This window comes from Oncorhynchus masou, unplaced genomic scaffold, assembly GCF_036934945.1.
Source record: "Oncorhynchus masou masou isolate Uvic2021 unplaced genomic scaffold, UVic_Omas_1.1 unplaced_scaffold_6___fragment_2___debris, whole genome shotgun sequence".
NCBI classification, from domain to species: Eukaryota; Metazoa; Chordata; class Actinopteri; order Salmoniformes; family Salmonidae; genus Oncorhynchus; species Oncorhynchus masou.
In genome coordinates this window covers 48,706-69,765 of record NW_027016658.1, presented here as the reverse complement: position 1 = coordinate 69,765, position 21,060 = coordinate 48,706, and the positions used below count along the sequence as shown (strand labels likewise).

Genomic DNA, 21,060 nt, shown 5'->3' with positions numbered 1-21,060 from the left:
TGATAAATACAATCCACCTGTGTGTAATCAAGTCTCCGTATAAATGCACCTGCACTGTGATCGTCTCAGAGGTCAGTTAAAAGCGCAGAGAGCATCATGAAGAACAAGGAACACACCAGGCAGGTCCGAGATACTGTTGTGAAGAAGTTTAAAGCCGGATTTGGATACAAAAAGATTTCCCAAGCTTTAAACATCCCAAGGAGCACTGTGCAAGCGATAATATTGAAATGGAAGGAGTATCAGACCACTGCAAATCTACCAAGACCTGGCCGTCCCTCTAAACTTTCAGCTCATACAAGGAGAAGACTGATCAGAGATGCAGCCAAGAGGCCCATGATCACTCTGGATGAACTGCAGAGATCTACAGCTGAGGTGGGAGACTCTGTCCATAGGACAACAATCAGTCGTATATTGCACAAATCTGGCCTTTATGGAAGAGTGGCAAGAAGTAAGCCATTTCTTAAAGATATCCATAAAAAGTGTTGTTTAAAGTTTGCCACAAGCCACCTGGGAGACACACCAAACATGTGGAAGAAGGTGCTCTGGTCAGATGAAACCAAAATTGAACTTTTTGGCAACAATGCAAAATGTTATGTTTGGCGTAAAAGCAACACAGCTCATCACGCTGAACACACCATCCCCACTGTCAAACATGGTGGTGGCAGCATCATGGTTTGGGCCTGCTTTTCTTCAGCAGGGACAGGGAAGATGGTTAAAATTGATGGGAAGATGGAGCCAAATACAGGACCATTCTGGAAGTAAACCTGATGGAGTCTGCAAAAGACCTGAGACTGGGACCCGAGATTTGTCTTCCAACAAGACAATGATCCAAAACATAAAGCAAAATCTACAATGGAATGGTTCAAAAATAAACATATCCAGGTGTTAGAATGGCCAAGTCAAAGTCCAGACCTGAATCCAATCGAGAATCTGTGGAAAGAACTGAAAACTGCTGTTCACAAATGCTCTCCATCCAACCTCACTGAGCTCGAGCTGTTTTGCAAGGAGAAATGGGAAAAAATTTCAGTCTCTCGATGTGCAAAACTGATAGAGACATACCCCAAGCGAATTACAGCTGTAATCGCAGCAAAAGGTGGCGCTACAAAGTATTAACTTAAGGGGGCTGAATAATTTTGCACGCCCAATTTTTCAGTTTATGATTTGTTAAAAAAGTTTGAAATATCCAATAAATGACGTTCCACTTCATGATTGTGTTCCACTTGTTGTTGATTCTTCACAAAAAAATACAGTTTTATATCTTTATGTTTGAAGCCTGAAATGTGGCAAAAGGTCGCAAAGTTCAAGGGGGCCGAATACTTTCGCAAGGCACTGTCAAGTCAATGGCTCAGTAGAATAGAAAAAAAACATTTTAGCGTTAGTACAATACAGGAAGGCACAATTTATAGTTCAATATGTACACGTGTTTTGTGGAAGGGGGGATTGGGGGGCAAGTGTTTCAATTGTGCAGTATTTAGCAATCATAATACGAGTCTGTTAGCAGCAGTTGTGATGTGGCATGAGTGTGTGTGTGTGTGTGTGTGTGTGTGTTTATTTTACCTTTATTTATACAGGTTTTTTCTCTTTTCCAAGAGAGACCAGTTCCAATAGCGGCAGCGGGATCAACGTTTCAGACAAAATAACTTACATACACTAACACAATATTAAACAAAACTATAAACACACATACAGTACAACAATTACATATTACATTAAAAACACAAACATCTTGACTAAAAACAGCTGGCCTAAAAACAATTACACTCTTCTATGATATATAGAGTGGGGCAGAAAAGTATTTAGTCAGCCACCAATTGTGCAAGTTCTCCCACTTAAAAAGATGAGAGAGGCCTGTAATTTTCATCATAGGTACACTTCAACTATGACAGACAACTTGAGAAAGAAAATCCAGAAAATCACATTGTAGGATTTTTAATGAATTTATGTGCAAATTATGGTGGAAAATATGTATTTGGTCACCTACAAACAAGCAAGATAGAAATCTTATTGGACTCCTCTAATCAGGCTCTCACAGACCTGCAACTTCTTCTTTAAGAGGCTCCTCTGTCCTCCACTCGTTACCTGTATTAATGGCACCTGTTTGAACTTGTTATCAGTATAAAAGACAACTGTCCACAACCTCAAACAGTCACATTCCAAACTCCACTATGGCCAAGACCAAAGAGCTGTCAAAAGTATACCAGAAACAAAATTGTAGACCTGCACCAGGCTGGGAAGACTGAATATGCAATAGGTAAGCAGCTTGGTTTGAAGAAATCAACTGTGGGAGCAATTATTAGGAAATGGAAGACATACAAGACCACTGATAATCTCCCTCGATCTGGGGCTCCACGCAAGATCTCACCCCGTGGGGTCAAAATGATCACAAGAACGGTGAGCAAAAATCCCAGAATCACATGGGGGGACCTAGTGAATGACCTGCAGAGAGCTGGAGGTGGCCTTGCCAGTCTCCAGATCTCAACCCCATAGAAAATCTTTGGAGGGAGTTGAAAGTCCGTGTTGCCCAGCAACAGCCCCAAAACGTCACTGCTCTAGAGGAGTTCTGCATTAAGGAATGGGCCAAAATACCAGAAACAGTGTGTGAAAACCTTGTGAAGACTTACAGAAAACGTTTGACCTCTGTTATTGCCAACAAAGGGTATATAACAAAGTATTGAGATAAACTTTTGTTATTGACCAAATACTTATTTTCCACCACAATTTGCAAATGGATTCATTAAAAATCCTACAATGTGATTTTTCTGGATTTTTTTTTCTCATTTAGTCTGACGTAGTTGAAGTGTACGATGTATGATGGAAATTACAGGCCTCTCTCATCTTTTTAAGTGGGAGAGCTTGCACAATTGGTGGCTGACTAAATACTTTTTTGCCCCACTGTACATCAATCAAGTGTTTTAAACTCCACCAACGAAACTAGATCATCACATTTTAAAATGTTCAGGAGAGAATTCCAGGACCACGGTGCTAAGTAACTAAAACTATTTCAACCATGACCTGTTCTAATTTTTGGTACTGTTAGAAGCATCACTAAAATCTAAAACCGACAGTAATGTCCATCGTACCAGCTCCTTCCTGACCTCAAAAGAAAAACAAGCCTTCTGCCGGTAATAAAATACTATTTTCAGCTTGAGCTTCCTTATCAAGTTCTCTACATGCACAGTGAAGCTCAGCTTATCATCATCCCACACACCCAAATATTTGTACACTTTACCTTGCTCTATAGTATGTCCAGCCAATGTAGCAATGACATAACTTGTAACATGCTTGGCATTTGAAAATACCATGCATTTTGTTTTACCCGAATGTATAATCAGCTTTAAATCATACAGATTCTGTTGTATGATGTTAAATGCTCTCTGGGCATTTTCTAAAGCTAAACTACTACCACTTGAATAAAGAACAGTATCATCTGCATAAAAATGAACATCCGCTGTTTCAATATGATCTCCAATGTTGTTGATATACAAAATGAACAACAGTGGGCCCAAAATAGAACCTTGCAGAACACCTGAGCACACCTCTATGGACTCAGATTTACAACCATCCGCCATTAAACATTGTGTACGATTTGATAGATAATTTATAAACCAATCTAGAGCATGACCAGTAATTCCACAACATTTTAACCTTTGCATTAACACAGCATGGTCCACGGTGTCAAAAGCCTTCGACAAATTAATAAAAACAGACACACAATGTAACTTCACAGTGGATGTCATTTTAAACCTTCAATGTTGCTGAAACAGTGCTGTGGCCAGACCTAAAACCTGATCGCATTCCATTTAAGATGTTGTTTACTTGGAAGTAGGTCTTTAGCTGCCTACTAACTAAGGACTCCAGTACCTTTGAGGTTAAAAATACATGTTAAGGGGGGAGCAATGATGTGTAGGAGGTGGGGGTCTAGTTCATCAGGGCCAGGGGATTTTTTAAAATCAATTTCTTTCAGGGCTTTACACACTTCTGAAAGAGAGAAGGATGAAAAGGAGAACCTGGTGAAGGAGTGCACAGGGGAGTCAGGTAAATTTATAGGGGGCTCAAGTATACCTTCTTCAAATAAACTGCCTGCATCTATAAAATGCTGGTTCAAGGCTTTCAGAATGAAGGTTCTCTCAGTTACAATCTGTGTCGACCAACAATTGTTTAGGAAGCTGTGTATATTTTCTGCACTCCAAACCTTTCACTAGTTACCAAAATTTGGATGTGTTATTCAAATTTTGTGAAGTAGATTTCAGGTTGTGGTCTGCTTTCAATTTACGGATCATATCCACAACCATATTTTGAAGACGTTTAAAAGCAATCCAAACATCTGCCAAACCAGTCCCTCTTGCTTTAGCCCACATAGCATTTCGTTCCCTTATGGTTTTTGTAAGTTCCTTAGTAAACCAAGGGTTCTCTCTGCCCTTAATTCTGAATTTTTAAAAAGGGGGCATGCCTATTGCATACATCCTGGAATGTGTTGTGGAAGTAAGCAAAGGCTAGTTCAACATCAGTGATTAATTCCATTCTATTCCATTCATTGCTATACATCATGTAAAAAACCTTGAACATCAAATCGCTTCCAGTTTCTTTTCGTAATGACACGTGGAGATTTCTTAGGAATTTTACCATCTCTCACACAGGCAATAGTACAGTGATCACTTATGTAATTTGCAAAAATACCAGAAGCATTAAAACAATGAGGAGTATTGGTTAAGATCACATCAATCAAAGAGGATTTCAGAGGATATTTTATATTCAACCTCGTTACACTGTTGACAATCTGAGTGAGATTATAGGTATTGCACAGAATTTTAAGTTGATCAGAGCTAGATGTTAACCAGTCCTGATTCAGATAACCCATCAGGACAAACTCAGAATTGACATTCTGTGATAACAATTTGAAAATACAATCCAGAGAGCCAACAGTAGCAGATGGAGGTCTATAATAGCAAGTTTACAACAATATTTAAAGATGAGCCAAGGTTTAGGTTCAAAGACAAATATTCAAATTTCTTAGGTTTAGTAACAGAAGTCAAAACGACCACCGAGAACTTGTCTTTTACATATACAGCAACACCACCACCCTTAGATTTACGATCTGTACGAAAAACAGATCATGTATGTGTGTATGTGTGTATGTGTGTGTGTGTGTGTGTTCATGAGTGAGTGCATGTTTGCTAAGGTGTGGAGAGTCGGTGCAGGTGATCCGTCCAGTTCAAGTCTTCTGTAGTCTGATGGCTTGTAGATAGAAACTGTCTCTGAGCCTGTTGGTATCAGACCTCATGCTACGATACTGTCTGCCCGACAGTAAGAGAGTGAACAGCTCGTGCCTGAGGTATGTGGTGTCCTTGATGATGCTGTGGGCCTTCCTCAGGCATCGTTTCATGTAGATGTCCTGGATGGGTGGGAGCACGGTCCAAGTGACATACTGGGTGTGACGTACATTTTGAAATTTGTGATAAGATTCAATAAGCTTTAACACTCCCATACGTATTTATTTGGACAATGAAGCTACATTTTTTAAATTGGATCTGTACTCAAGCATTTTGGATTTGAGATCAAATGTTTCATGTGAGGCGACAGTACAAGATTTCACCTTTTATTTGAGGTTAATTTTATATATATATATATCTGTTTTACCATTTAGAAATGAACGTCCCCCCATTTCAAGGTGTCATAGGTATTTGGACAAATTCACTTGTGTAGTATTTGGTCCCATATTCCTAGCATGCAATGACTACATCAAGCTTGTGACTCTACAAACGTGTTGGATACATTTGCAGTTTGTTTTGGTTTTGTTTCAGATCATGTTGTGCCCAATATAAATTAATTATAAATAATGTATTGCCATTTTGGAGTCTCTTTTATTGAAAATTTAAGAAGATTATATGTTTCTGAACACTATGGATAATCATGAATGAATAATGATGAGTGAGAAAGTTAGAGGCATAAGTATCATAACCCCCCAGAAAATGCTAACCTACCCTGTTATTGGTAATGGTGAGATGTTTTGGGGGTATGACCTTTGTGCCTCTAACTTTCTCAGTCATCATTATTCACAATTAATTCATGATTATCCGTAATCATGGTGTCTACACTGAACAAAAATATAAACGCATCATGTAAAGTGTTTCACGAGCTGAAATAAAAAATCCCAGACATTTTCCGTACGCACAAAAAACATATTTCTCTCCAAAGTTTGAACAAATTTGTTTACATCCCTGATAGTGAGAATTCCTCCTTTGCCAAGATAATCCATACACCTGACAGGTGTGGCATATCAAGAAGCTGATTAACGTTTTAAGGCTAGGGGCAGTATTCGGAAGTTTGGATGACTGCGGTGCCCAAAGTAAACTTCTTGTTACTCAGGCCCAGAAGCTAGGATATGCATATGCATGGTAGTATTGGATAGAAAACACTCTAAAGCTTCTAGAACTGTTAAAATAATGTCTGTGAGTATAACAGAACTGATTTGGCAGGCGAAACCCCGAGGACTTCCGGCGCCGACAGAGATGGCCGCCTCGCTTCGCGTTCCTAGGAAACTATGCAGTTTTTTGTTTTTTTACGCGTTATTTCTTACATTAGTACCCCAGGTCATCTTAGGTTTCATTACATACAGTCGAGAAGAACTACTGTATATAAGATCAGCGTCAACTCACCATCAGTACGACCAAGAATATGTTTTTCGCGACGCGGATCCTGTGTTCTGCCTTACAAACAGGACAACGGAATGGATCGCATGCAGCGACCCCAAAAAAATGACTCCGAAAAAGAGGGAAACGAGGCGGTCTTCTGGTCTGACTACGGAGACGGGCACATCGTGCCCCACTTCCTAGCATTCTTCTTGCCAATGTCCAGTCTCTTGACAACAAGGTTGATGAAATCCGAGCAAGGGTAGCATTCCAGAGGGACATCAGAGACTGTAACGGTCTGTGCTTCACGGAAACATGGCTCACTGGAGAGACGCTATCCGAAGCGGTGCAGCCAACGGGTTTCTCCACGCATCGCGCCGACAGAAACAAACACCTTTCTGGTAAGAAGAGGGGTGGGGGTGTATGCCTTATGGCTAACGAGGCATGGTGCGATGAAAGAAACATACAGGAACTCAAATCCTTCTGTTCACCTGATTTAGAATTCCTCACAATCAAATGTAGACCGCATTATCTACCAAGAGAATTCTCTTCGATTATAATCACAGCCGTATATATCCCCCCAAGCAGACACATCGATGGCTCTGAACGAACTTTATTTAACTCTTTGCAAACTGGAAACCATTTATCCGGAGGCTGCATTCATTGTTGCTGGGGATTTTAACAAGGCTAATCTGAAAACAAGACTCCCTAAATTTTATCAGCATATCGATTGCGCAACCAGGGGTGGAAAAACCTTGGATCACTGTTACTCTAACTTCCGCGACGCATATAAGGCCCTGCCCCGCCCCCCTTTCGGAAAAGCTGACCACGACTCCATTTTGCTGATATCTGCCTACAGACAAAAACTAAAAAAAGAAGCTCCCACGCTGAGGTCTGTCCAACGCTGGTCCGACCAAGCTGACTACACACTCCAAGACTGCTTCCATCACGTGGACTGGGACATGTTTCGTATTGCGTCAGATAACAACATTCACGAATACGCTGATTCGGTGTGCGAGTTCATTAGAACGTGTGTTGAAGATGTCGTTCCCATAGCAACGATTAAAACATTCCCTAACCAGAAACCGTGGATTGATGGCAGCATTCGCGTGAAACTGAAAGCGCGAACCACTGCTTTCAATCAGGGCAAGGTGTCTGGTAACATGACTGAATACAAACAGTGCAGCTATTCCCTCCGTAAGGCTATCAAACAAGCTAAGCGTCAGTACAGAGACAAAGTAGAATCTCAATTCAACGGCTCAGACACAAGAGGCATGTGGCAGGGTCTACAGTCAATCACGGACTACAGGAAGAAATCCAGCCCAGTCACGGACCAGGATGTCTTGCTCCCAGGCAGACTAAATAACTTTTTTGCCCGCTTTGAGGACAATACAGTGCCACTGACATGGCCTGCAACGGAAACATGCGGTCTCTCCTTCACTGCAGCCGAGGTGAGTAAAACATTTAAACGTGTTAACCCTCGCAAGGCTGCAGGCCCAGACGGCATCCCCAGCCGCGCCCTCAGAGCATGCACAGACCAGCTGGCTGGTGTGTTTCCGGACATATTCAATCAATCCCTATACCAGTCTGCTGTTCCCACATGCTTCAAGAGGGCCACCATTGTTCCTGTTCCCAAGAAAGCTAAGGTAACTGAGCTAAACGACTACCGCCCCGTAGCACTCACTTCCGTCATCATGAAGTGCTTTGAGAGACTAGTCAAGGACCATATCACCTCCACCCTACCTGACACCCTAGACCCACTCCAATTTGCTTACCGCCCAAATAGGTCCACAGACGATGCAATCTCAACCACACTGCACACTGCCCTAACCCATCTGGACAAGAGGAATACCTATGTGAGAATGCTGTTCATCGACTACAGCTCGGCATTCAACACCATAGTACCCTCCAAGCTCGTCATCAAGCTCGAGACCCTGGGTCTCGACCCCGCCCTGTGCAACTGGGTACTGGACTTCCTGACGGGCCGCCCCCAGGTGGTGAGGGTAGGTAACAACATCTCCTCCCCGCTGATCCTCAACACTGGGGCACCACAAGGGTGCGTTCTGAGCCCTCTCCTGTACTCCCTGTTCACCCACGACTGCGTGGCCACGCACGCCTCCAACTCAATCATCAAGTTTGCGGACGACACAACAGTGGTAGACTTGATTACCAACAACGACGAGACGGCCTACAGGGAGGAGGTGAGGGCCCTCGGAGTGTGGTGTCAGGAAAATAACCTCACACTCAACGTCAACAAAATTAAGGATATGATTGTGGACTTCAGGAAACAGCAGAGGGAACACCCCCCTATCCACATCGATGGAACAGTAGTGGAGAGAGTAGCAAGTTTTAAGTTCCTCGGCATACACATCACAGACAAACTGAATTGGTCCACTCACACAGACAGCATCGTGAAGAAGGCGCAGCAGCGCCTCTTCAACCTCAGGAGGCTGAAGAAATTCGGCTTGTCACCAAAAGCACTCACAAACTTCTACAGATGCACAATCGAGAGCATCCTGGCGGGCTGTATCACCGCCTGGTACGGCAACTGCTCCGCCCTCAACCGTAAGGCTCTCCAGAGGGTAGTGAGGTCTGCACAACGCATCACCGGGGGCAAACTACCTGCCCTCCAGGACACCTACACCACCCGATGTTACAGGAAGGCCATAAAGATCATCAAGGACATCAACCACCCGAGCCACTGCCTGTTCACCCCGCTATCATCCAGAAGGCGTGGTCAGTACAGGTGCATCAAAGCTGGGACCGAGAGACTAAAAAACAGCTTCTATCTCAAGGCCATCAGACTGTTAAACAGCCACCACTAACATTGAGTGGCTGCTGCCAACACACTGACACTGACTCAACTCCAGCCACTTTAATAATGGGAATTGATGGGAAATGATGTAAATATATCACTAGCCACTTTAAACAATGCTACCTTATATAATGTTACTTACCCTACATTATTCATCTCATATGCATACGTATATACTGTACTCTATATCCTCGACTGCATCCTTATGTAATACATGTATCACTAGCCACTTTAACTATGCCACTTTGTTTACATACTCATCTCATATGTATATACTGTACTCGATACCATCTACTGTATCTTGCCTATGCTGCTCTGTACCATCACTCATTCATATATCCTTATGTACATATTCTTTATCCCCTTACACTGTGTATAAGACAGTAGTTTAGGAATTGTTAGTTAGATTACTTGTTGGTTATTACTGCATTGTTGGAACTAGAAGCACAAGCATTTCGCTACACTCGCATTAACATCTGCTAACCATGTGTATGTGACAAATAAAATTTGATTTGATTTTGGCAATCCATCCAGGAAATCTTTTTTTTTTTAGGTCATTGGACTTCTCAATGTTTTTCTATGGGAAAGCCTAATTATTAGGACCCATATTGCAGTTCCTATGGCTTCCACTAATATCAACAGTCCAATCTTTTTAGAAATTGTTCAATGTTTTTTACATTTTTTTAAAGGAAGAAGTATTCGTATTCTTTCTAAGTGTCACTCAGAAGGACTCTAGTCTTTTGGTGCGCGTGAATGAGTGTGCGCTCCTTGGTGTTTTTCTCCGATATTGAAAACAGTTTATTCCGTCTTAAATTTGATCAATTATTTACATATTAGGGTACCTGAGGTTGGATTATAAACATTGTTTGGACAAAGTTTACAGGTAACTTTTTAGATTCCTTTGAAGGCATGTTGGGCGAGTTGGAACAGGTGTATTTCTGAATCAAATGTGCCAAATAAACCAACATTTTTGGGATATAAAGAAGGACTTTATCGAACAAAACCACCATTCATTGTGTAACTGGGAACCTCGGGATTGCAAGAAAGATGATCTTCAAAGGTAAGCAATTTATTTTATCACTATTTCTGACTTTCGTGATGCATCTGCTTGATTGGAAAATGTTTGACGCTCTCCGGTGAGGGCAGGGTGCGCACTTGGTTATTTATCTCCGGTATTGAAAATACTATTTTCCGTCTTAAATTGTATTGTTTATTTACATATTAGGGTACCTGAGAATTGATTAGGAATGTTGTTTGACATGTTTGGACCAAGTTTATTGGTAACGTTTGGGATTCATTTTGTATGCATTTTGAACGAAGGTAAACAGGTGGATTATTGAATGAAGCGCACCAAATAAACATACTTTTTTGGGATATAAAGAATTACTTTATCGACCAAAAGGACCATTTGTTATGTAGCTGGGACCCTTGTGATTGCAACCAGATGAAGATCTTCAAAAGTAAGGGATTTATTTTATCGTTATTTCTGACTTTCGCGATGCATCTGCTTGGCTGATTGCACGAATGTCAACCAGAGCTGTTGCCAGAAAGTTAAATGTTAATTTCTCTACCATAAACTGCCCGTCCATTTTAGAGAATATCGCAGTACGTCAAACAAGCCTCACAACTTAGGTTAGGGCCTAATGAATTTATTTAAATTGACTGATTTCCTTATATGAACTGTAACTAAGTCAAATCTTTGAAATTGTTGCATTTCATATTTTTCTTCAGTATACATTCATTTCGAAGTGTTCAGAAACATATTCTATTCTTATTTACAATAAAAGTGACTCCAAAATGACAAAACATTATTTACCAATATTTTCTATTGGGCACATCATAATCTGAAACACAACCAAAACAAACTGCAAATGCATCCAACAAGTTTGTAGTCACAAGCTTGATGTAGTCATTGCATGCTAGGAATATGGGACCAAATACTAAACTTTTAATTACTTTTAATACACAAGTGAATTTGCCCAAATACTTATGACACCTTGAACTGGGGGGACGAGATGCATAAAGTGCTTTCATTTCTAAACAGTAAAACAGATATGTATGAAAATACCCTAAAATAAAAGGTGACATTCTGTACTGTCACCTCGTATGAAACATTTGATCTCAAATCCAAAATGCTTGAGTATAGAGCCAAATTAAAAGTTTTAGCTTCCCTGTCCAAATAAATACGTAGAGAAGTGTATCTATGACTTTGGTAAGGTCCAATATTTGATACTGCCAGTGCCTATAATTTGTATTGCATTGAGAACCTGCAGACTTCAAGAGAACGTATTTTGTATCAGTTAAATTATTCAAATGAATTGTTCATAATTGTTAGATTTTTCATGCTCAGGTGTATGTGCAGCATCTCCTGAAGAAGAACAAAGAACATCTGTGGAAGCTGATCCATACTGACAATGCTCACCTCTACATTTGCGGGTAAGAACCAATTCAGACCACCTGCATATGTACATGCTTTTAGAGGGTTTTCTGAAAAGGCAAATCCATCATCGCGTGCCCTCTGTAAATATGGCTGCTACTTGTCCTTGCCTAGGGATGCTCGGAACATGGCACGGGATGTGCAGAACACCTTCTATGACATCGCTGAAGAGGTCGGAGGCCTCACACACACTCAGGCTGTGGCCTACATCAAGAAGCTGATGACCAAGGGCCGCTACTCTCTGGATGTGTGGAGCTAAAGAAGATGAAGCTTACTTGCAGGACACCCTCACAACCCCCTAGATGTTACCCCTCACCCAAATGAAATAGGTTAACGGTAAACACCTTTTTAAACAGTTTTTGGAGGTAACACGTCAGCACCTAATCTCTAAATGGAAAGACGTATGTCTGAATTTTTGTTGTCCTTATTATTGGATTTGTTTGTAATCTTACTGAAAGCCTTTTGTGGGGACTCGTACTGAGAAGTATTGCTGTTAATTTAGGATTGTTTGGGAATTGGCTCATACTCTAACTTGACCCCTAACCCCCAGGTCTGTCATGTAGATTTGGTCTACATTCTCCTTTTAAGGTTATGGGGGAAAAAACATCTCTATTGTGGAATAAATCAATATATTTTTTTTATTAAGAGTGCAGGCAGACCTTCATTGTTTCACATCAGATTAGAAAAGTTGGAGATGATAATTTACAGTACCAGTCAAAAGTTTGAACACACCTCTACATTGTTGAATAATAGTGAAGACATCAAAACTATGAAATAACATATATGGAATCATGTAGTAACCAAAACAGTGTTAAAGAAGAATCTAAACTATTTTTATTTGTTTAACACTTTTTTTGGTTACTACATGTTTCCGTATGTGTTATTTCATAGTTTTGATGTCTTCACTATTCTTCTACAATGTAGAAAATATTTAAAATAAAGAAAAACCCTTGAATGAGGAGGTGTGTTCAAACTTTTGACTGGTACTGTAAATTATCTCCAACTTTTGTACACGTTGTTTTTGGTAAGTGAAACTAGGTGAAAACAAACAGAGGTGATTATGAAATTAAATATTGTGTCAGGACGTTTGTCATGCTGTGAAGATCCCCACAAGCATTTTTTTTTTATTGTATATTAACTAATTTCAAATGTAAAGCATTCTATATTTTCCATCTGTAAATGTATTTACAAATTCAGATGCTCTAGGAAATTTGTGTAAACTTGTAGCGTATTCATGTTGTACCATGTACTGTTAAATTTGTACATTTTAAATTTCAGTAACTATTTAGTAATTGAGCCTTGTTCTTCATCGGTTCATTCAAGAATAGGTCTTAGATTAAGTGGTGGTCAACTGTAAAAATGTCCAGGTGTTTTTTTTCTTCTTACGCTCTCTGACTTTAAGGCTTAGTGCCAACGAGTTACGTTTAGATGGAAACTACCACAGCATTTAGGCAATGCAATATGTGTTGGTTATATGTGCACTTGCAGTACAAAATGAATCCGTCTACTAACTGTCATTTATGTGTGTTCTGATATCACTAATTCTGGGATGTGTACAGTATACACTGATTGTACAAAACATTAGGAACACCTTCCTAATATTGAGTTTCCCCTGCCCTTTTGCCTTCAGAACAGCCTCAATTTGTTGGGGCATGGACTCAACAAGGTATCAAAAGCATTCCACACAGGGATGCTGGCCCATGTTGACTCCAATGCTTCCCACAGTTGTCAAGTTGTCTGGATGTCTTTTGGGTGGTGGATAATTCTTGATACAAATGGGGAAACTGAGTGTGAAAACCCCAGAAACGTTGCAGTTCTTGACAGTCAAACTGGTACACTTGGCACATACTACCATATCCCATGTAAAGGCACAAGTCTTGTAACTTCCCCATTTACCCTTTAAATGGCACACAAACAATACGTGTCTCAATTGTAGCAAGACTTAAAAAATCCTTCTTTAACGTGTCTCCTCCCCTTCATCTACACTGATTTTGAAGTGGATTTAACAAGTGGCATCAATAAGGGATCAGAGACAGACCTGGTGAATCCAGATGAAAACTATGTCATGGAAAGAGCACATGTTCCGAATGTTTTGTACACTCAGTAAGTATTTTATCTCGTGCCTTTCTATGCTGATGGTTGGAGGTCTAATACAAAATATTTACTTAAACGTGAGGTTCTGCTGAACATTAACTGCATGAAGTGGATGATATAAGGGTGATGTTCAGCAGTCCTTTTGGTGTTTATTTTAATAGAGAAACCCCTAAACTATTGTAGTGATATGGCAGGGTTCATGTTTTCATTTGTGTGCCTTTGAACTTTTTCTCTTGCATTACTGATATTGAATAACGTGTTCCATCATGACCTATTACATGACTTTTACCACTTGATCCAGTTGTTTATGCAAAATAGCTATTTGTATATAAACAGTGTAACTTGAAAACATGCATTTGTAAAGAAATAATAATCATTGATTTGCTATACTTAGTCTTTGGTTGTCATTTATGGCTTCTCTTTACTGTGCACAACGACCTTTTTTTTCTTTTTTCTCTACTTTAATCAAATTTTCGTGTTATTCAATTGGTAGTTAGTCTTGTCCCATCGCTGCAACTCCCCTATGGACTCGGGAGAGGCAAATGTCGAGAGCCATGAGTCCTCCGAACAAATTGGCACTGCTTCTTGACACACTGCTTGCTTAACCCGGAAGCTGCACCAATGTGTTGGCTGGTGACCGAAGTCAGTGGGGCCAATTGTGCGCCGCCTCATGGGAGTCACGGCCGGCTGTGAATCAGCCTGAGATCAAACCCGGGTCTGTAGTGACGCCCCAAGCACTGCAATGGAGTGCCTTCGACCGCTGCGCCACTTGGGAGGCCCAACTACCTACTTTTCTAAAGATTACATCATAATCTGCCCTTGAAGCCCACACTCTTGATAACCTCAACCACTGCTCCCTGCTCCAGAATTTACAATGTTGAATGATGCATTGCCAAACATACTGCATGTAATGGATCTAATTTACTGGGGAGTGGATGCTAATTAATTTCATTGCTGTGAGTAGTTAAGGAAAGACAAACGAAATACATCGGTGTAATATAAATCAAGAGTGCCAAGAGATTGCTTACATTCAAATGACAATCAAAACCTTCTTGCATTGATTTAACCCTGAACATTCAGAGTTTGATTGACTCTTCAAACCGAAGTCATCCGTGAAGAGACCATGTACCTTTTTAAGTACTACCTCAAACCCCATGTCCAAGTATATTACATTTCAACGTATAACAAATGAGAGAGCTGTCATTGAATGACTTTTCTATATCAGCAATATGTCAATGAAGACACTGGTGCCCCTGGGTAAACCATAATAGACCCTAGTGTAACGGATGTGAAACGGCTAGCTTAGTTAGCGGTGGTACGTGCTAAATAGCGTTTCAATCTGTGACGTCACTTGCTCTGAGACCTTGAAGTAGTAGTTCCCCTTGCTCTGCAAGGGCTGCGGCTTTTGTGGAGCGATGGGTAACAATGCTTCGTGGGTGAGCCATTGGAGCCCAGTGACTGCTGGTTTGAGAGGCAGAGCTATGCTTCAGGGCATATCCATGGTTGTGAACATAATAACCTGAGAACTGAACAGGGCTCCCCTGTGTATAGTAGGACTGGGCCAAGCCTTCAAATGTCTTTGGTGTGGTCTTGGTAACCTGTAGGTTGGAGGAAACTGGAGCGTAGGCTTGGACTGGGTATGATTCTGCAACCAATGAGAATGTGGAGAGATTACAGAGAGCTTCTCTAACTAAACAGTGATTCTCTATCTAATCATGGGGGACCACTAGGGTGCCTATTGTACAGTATTCAATTACAGTTGGGGATCATCTATTGAAACTGCCAATGGGGTTGCAGAGGAAGAGAGTGTGGGACCAAAAGTGTTACTATGACCAGAAACAGCCAGGCCAGGGCTAACATGGGAACACTGACCCCAAAAAGAAAGCCCGTAACCATGAGTGAGTACACTGTGGCCATACCCATAAGGGAGGGGGATACAGGAACTAACCCCTCCACTTGATTCTGGGCAGATGCACCAAACAGTACCAGCCCCACGGTTGTGTACAACACCCCTGTGTTGATAGAGAGCAGCTGAAACATGAGGAGGAATCAAACAGTGCCCACACTCTTCTCAATCCTACCACAGAGGAGCACCAGAACCCCAATGCTGAGGAGTATCTGAGTCTCTGTCTGGTGGTGGAAGGAGTATGTGATGAGCTTGGAAGAGGAGAGGATTAAAACGGAAATTATCGAGTTGACAGACATCAACGGTATTGATGTGTTGTGCTCTAGCTTGCTGCTGTAGCCTGCTGGCACCATCTGTTACGTCATTAACGTTAGCTACACGTTGTAGCAAGCTAGATAACGTTACAACAGTCCCATTCAAAGTAGCTAGCTACAGTAGCTACAGAGCATATGATTCTTAAATCACTCAATCAATCCTTGCTAACGTACCATGCCCATTGGCAAAACTGTAGTTCCAAGACTGTAGACATCCCTCTGATAAACCGAAATATGTAGTGATAGTACACAAAACAGATGACAGCATAATGACAGCAACAATGCCACGTGTTAGCCTGAACTCAGGAGTCAAACTCTTGAACCTCTGAACCACATCTTTCTAAACTATTCGGGTGATCATGTTGATGCTCAGTACAAACTTGTCAAACTACTAGAGGATAATCAAGCACAATACAAAATGTCAGTTACGACACTTTTCCTCCAATATTGCACAACACATTAGCCAAGACTTGTGTTGCGAGCTTGCAAAACCAAAACAAATGTACTGGACTTCCGCATTTGGATGAATCACTTTCACAACCACAAAGATACTGTTGCGCAGATCATGAAGTGCGTTAAAGGCAGTGCTGCATTTAAAGACACTTCCTTCCACCTGCTGGCTTGTGCCTGAAATGTGACGACCAAGGAGTCCTCAACAGCTCATATGAGTTAGATCGAAAGCTATATATATATATTTGATTGGCAGTTTAATAAAATAATAAAACCCGTTTAATTAAATAAAACGTGTCAGGCCAGGGACAACACAATAAAGTAAACGGCTTCTATTGTGGTCCCTTAATGTTACTCAAAGTAAAACAATAATACAACAAAATATTTGTCAAGGAATGGTTTCTTCCTATTGATATCGTGTTGGCCTATATATGTAAAACGTCCAACCAACCATCGATACAACCATTACTCAGTCAGTAAGATATAATAAGCACATCACGTTCGTTATTCAGCTACAACCAGTGAAAAGATGATACCACCAGTCCGGCTCCAAAGAAGCGTTTTTCTTGTGACGCATTAAGCGCAGTCATAAAGCTGTGCCCCATAATGACGTAACCATGCATTCATTCACAACATAAACTGTGTTCAGATTTGATTTAATCTGTACAATAGTTTTCTTCACTCAGGTTGTTGCAGGTAATCTTTGGCCTTTTGGGGCACCTCCTCCCCAACATACATATATAGTGAATAGGGTGCCATTTGGGATGCCATCTTTGTGTGTGTGTCTGTGTTACCCTCAGAAAGAAAGATGGATCGTAATGATGAGAGAATAAAAAGAGCTTTAAGACGCCGCCCTTATGTGGTAAATATCAAATATTTGTTTGTTTTGTCCTGTTTATGTTATATTATCACATTTTAAATTGAGTTTTGTGTTGACAGTTGAAACCAGTGAGGGTGAACACCCCTGAATCCGTGTTGTGGCCAACCGGCAAGGTGCACAGAAGGCCAAAGCCTGTAAGTCATATCTGACTGAAACAAAAACACATACACCTTAGTTATGCATTCTGCATGTACAAACTGCAGTTATCAGAATTAAAGCAAATGCAGATATCCCTATCTAACTTAATTGAATGCTGTCTGGACAGTCTAATACAGTGCAGACCACTCAGATCCACAAAAAACCTGTAAGTCACATTCAAATTCAACCACATAACAGTCCTTATATTATTTATTGATACACAATTCAAGGCCAAAATGAGCAAAGCAGTGTTGAATTCATTCTTTACTGTTAACAGCCAATCATTGTGAGCTATGGGCAGGACCAGACATCTGGGGATGGATGGAGCATCAATCCAGAGCCTCTCAGCCAGGTCATCTCTGCTGTTCCCATAGAGACACAACAGATAGATCAATCTGTTGATTCATATGGCCATTTTGGTTGGCTTGGTTGAATTGACAATTATCCATTCAAGATGCTAAAGAATCCTGTACTATGGAAGATCTTTTGCCCCACCTCTAATGTTATGGGAGTTGCATTTATTGCATTTTCAGTTACCCATGTATTACTCACTACTTGTACAACCATGTTGGATTGCCTACATATTCTATGTATTCTATGGCTGCCATGAGTGCATGCCTTTCTCTGTCTCCTCAGTCTGGAAGGGTGACTCGGCTGATAGAGAGAAAATATCATGACGTGATCTCATCCTCCAGTTCTGATGACTTTTCCATCTACTCCTTCACTGACTGTGAATCTGAGGTAAAAGAGTTGTACCCTACCGTCCATGTCTTTGTTGAGTGACATCACTGGGAGGAGGATGGTCTCTGACTAGTTGACTCTGATACACAGTGTGATGATGAGGATCATGAAAGGAGGACACCAAAGCTGAAAGTTGAGAATGGAAAGGTGACAAAGCTTGATGTGAGGGATATGGACGAGGATGACGATCTGTCTCTCCACTCCTTCGATGAGTCAGACTTCCTGGTAAGTTCTGCATATTAAATATTTTATATATATATATATCCATGGGGGATTGTAAATGATGCAGACAATTACTTATTGAGTGTAGTCATGTATCTGCAATGTGTATAGAGTAGTTATAAAGTATTTCTACAGATTGTGTTGAACATAAGCACTTTCCTGATATGTTACTTTACTTTCTGGTCCTACAGAGCCCAGGGGAGGTCTCAGGTCCTGTATCTGTCAAGAATGGCCTCTCTCCTCTTGTAACCTCAGCACACCGGACACTGGCTGAAGCCCTACGGGCCCTGCCCTCTGCTGTTGGCTCTCCATACCCAGTAAATGTCCCAAGGCCCCGGACTCCTCTCAACCCTGTCATTATCGCTCCACCCCGAACAGAGAACTTTCCATACCGCCACAGCCCTCGCCTGGCTCCCATCACCAACCTGAGCGAGACAGGCAGGACGTTGCTCCAGGAAATGGCTGGAGTGCCCCCACAGGTGAGAGGAAATACAAGAAGGGAATATTGGCCGTAAGTCCTTCTATAGTATAGCATAAGTCCTTATCTAGTGTAGTATAGCTCAAGGTATAGTAGCTCAAGAGAAGAGAAAACCCATAAGCTTATGTTTCTTTATCTCCTTGTCCAAAATATTCAGGAAGGGAAGGTCAATAAGAAAAAGAAGGGCAAGGCCAAAAAAGTAGTAAAGCAGGAGAAGACCAGTAAGACGCAACAGATGGGAAATGTTGGAGAAAGTAAGGAGGAGGACAAGAAAGAGGAAAAGAAGAGTCTGAGGAAGAGGTGAGGAAATAGAGGAGGGAGAAGTGGAACATAACCAGGGACTACTAGACTAGAGAATTAGAGAAATAGAATGAGGTAGCAGAGAAAGAGCAGCTATCTGATGTGTAAGTGCAAACTTAAGCAATAAGGCACGAGGAGGTGTGGTATATGGCCAATATTTCACGGCTAAGGGCTGTTCTTAAGCACGACGCAACACGGAGTGCCTGGATACAGCCCTTAGCCGTGGTATATTGGCCATATACCACAAACCCCCGTACCTTATTGCTATTATTAACTGGTTACCAACGTAATTAGAGCAGTAAAAATAAATGTTTTGTCATACCCGTGGTATACAGTCTGTTATAAACTGGGTGGTTCGAGCCCTGAATGCTGATTGGCTGACAGCCGTGGTATATCAGACCGTATATCACAGGTATGACAAAGTATTTAATTTTACTGCTCCAATTACGTTGTTAATCAGTTCATAATAGCAATAAGAAACCTTCCAATGTTGTGGTATATGGTCAATACACCACGGTTAAGGGCTGTATCCAGGCACTCCGTGTTGTGTTGTGCATAAGAACAGCCCTTAGCAGTGGTATATTGGCCATATACCACACGCCCTTGTGCGTTATTGCTTAAATATACCACGCCTTTCAGCCAATCAGCATTCAGGGATTGAACCACCCAGTTTATAATACTGTTTATTCTCCTGTGGTTTTTGATTGACAGGTTTCTTCAGTGGCTGCTGCCCAAACTGAGATGTTCAAAGACATAATGGCCAACTATTACTTCTACCACCCCACACACACACACACACACACACACACACACACACACACACACACACACACACACACACACACACAGAGATTTTGAGTATTGGTTATTCCTACAACACACACAAACATAATTTTAGAGACAGGAACTACGATTAGCAAAATACATATAGTGTCATTCTTATATTTTGAGACATGCAGCATTATTTTTTTTAAATGATATTGATCCCCATACAGCCCATGATAATGAGTTGGATTTACATGCTTAGGCTTGGAAATATAGCCAGGAGAAGCAGGGTCAACACCTCTACTCATGCCATAAGTGCCTTGACATCTTTAGTAACCATAGAGAGATAAGACCTCTGACTCCACAGTCTCATGCAAAGGACATCACCAACCTTAGGGCAGTGTCACTGGTATTGGGGTCTTAGGTCTCCTTTGGCCAAAGTGAAGAGTTGAGGGCCCCTTACTGGTCTCCTTGCAATATGTGGTCTCCCAAACAGAGATGGAAATCTACACCTGTTTAGACCCTGGAGGATATGGCTTCAGATGAAAGACAGCAGAGAGATGCAGAATGTAAAAGCTTCAAACACATTGATATGCAAATTCAGGACCATTGTACACTGAAGTGGGGCATGCATCTGGTCTGAATCATGTCAAAAGAGTAGAAATGAACTGGGACTGGAGGACTGCATCACATTTAAACTAAATTAGCATGTATCTGATGTAGCTACACTTATCTGTACTTGAATTCTGCTGTTTGAAACGTGCATTTCCAATAAAGCTTTTTAAATATCAATTATTTGTGTCAGACAGATTCTTCTCTTAATTAATTACATCAGGGGTTCTTAAACTTTTTACATCAAGGGAATATTGTTGTACTTATATTATCCTACCT

At 41.1% G+C, this 21,060-nt stretch overlaps 2 protein-coding genes across 7 annotated transcripts in view; both read left to right on the top strand.

Annotated features, from left to right (window-relative positions):
* The window catches only part of LOC135538977 (NADPH--cytochrome P450 reductase-like), a 31,268-nt gene extending 17,284 nt beyond the window's left edge, over positions 1–13,984 (top strand). For all 3 annotated transcript variants that reach the window (XM_064964852.1, XM_064964851.1, XM_064964853.1), the window contains 2 exons: positions 11,795–11,880; positions 11,996–13,984. In XM_064964852.1, the coding sequence (XP_064820924.1) occupies positions 11,795–11,880; positions 11,996–12,140 (231 nt within the window). In that variant the 3' untranslated portion in view covers positions 12,141–13,984. The remainder of the gene's footprint in view (positions 1–11,794; positions 11,881–11,995) is intronic.
* Positions 13,898–20,961, top strand: LOC135538978 (uncharacterized). Of its 4 annotated transcripts, XM_064964854.1 has the most exons (10): positions 13,898–13,984; positions 17,446–17,507; positions 17,585–17,659; positions 17,791–17,829; positions 17,941–18,015; positions 18,300–18,404; positions 18,495–18,629; positions 18,818–19,105; positions 19,262–19,404; positions 20,116–20,961. In XM_064964854.1, the coding sequence occupies exons 1-10, from the start codon at positions 13,933–13,935 to the stop codon at positions 20,159–20,161; spliced, it is 1,020 nt and encodes a 339-aa protein (XP_064820926.1). In that variant the 5' UTR covers positions 13,898–13,932; the 3' UTR covers positions 20,162–20,961. The 4 variants fall into 4 exon arrangements, with proteins under 4 accessions (XP_064820926.1, XP_064820928.1, XP_064820929.1 ...); XM_064964856.1 differs by lacking the exon at positions 17,791–17,829; XM_064964857.1 differs by lacking the exon at positions 19,262–19,404.
* The last annotated feature ends 99 nt before the right edge of the window (positions 20,962–21,060 follow it).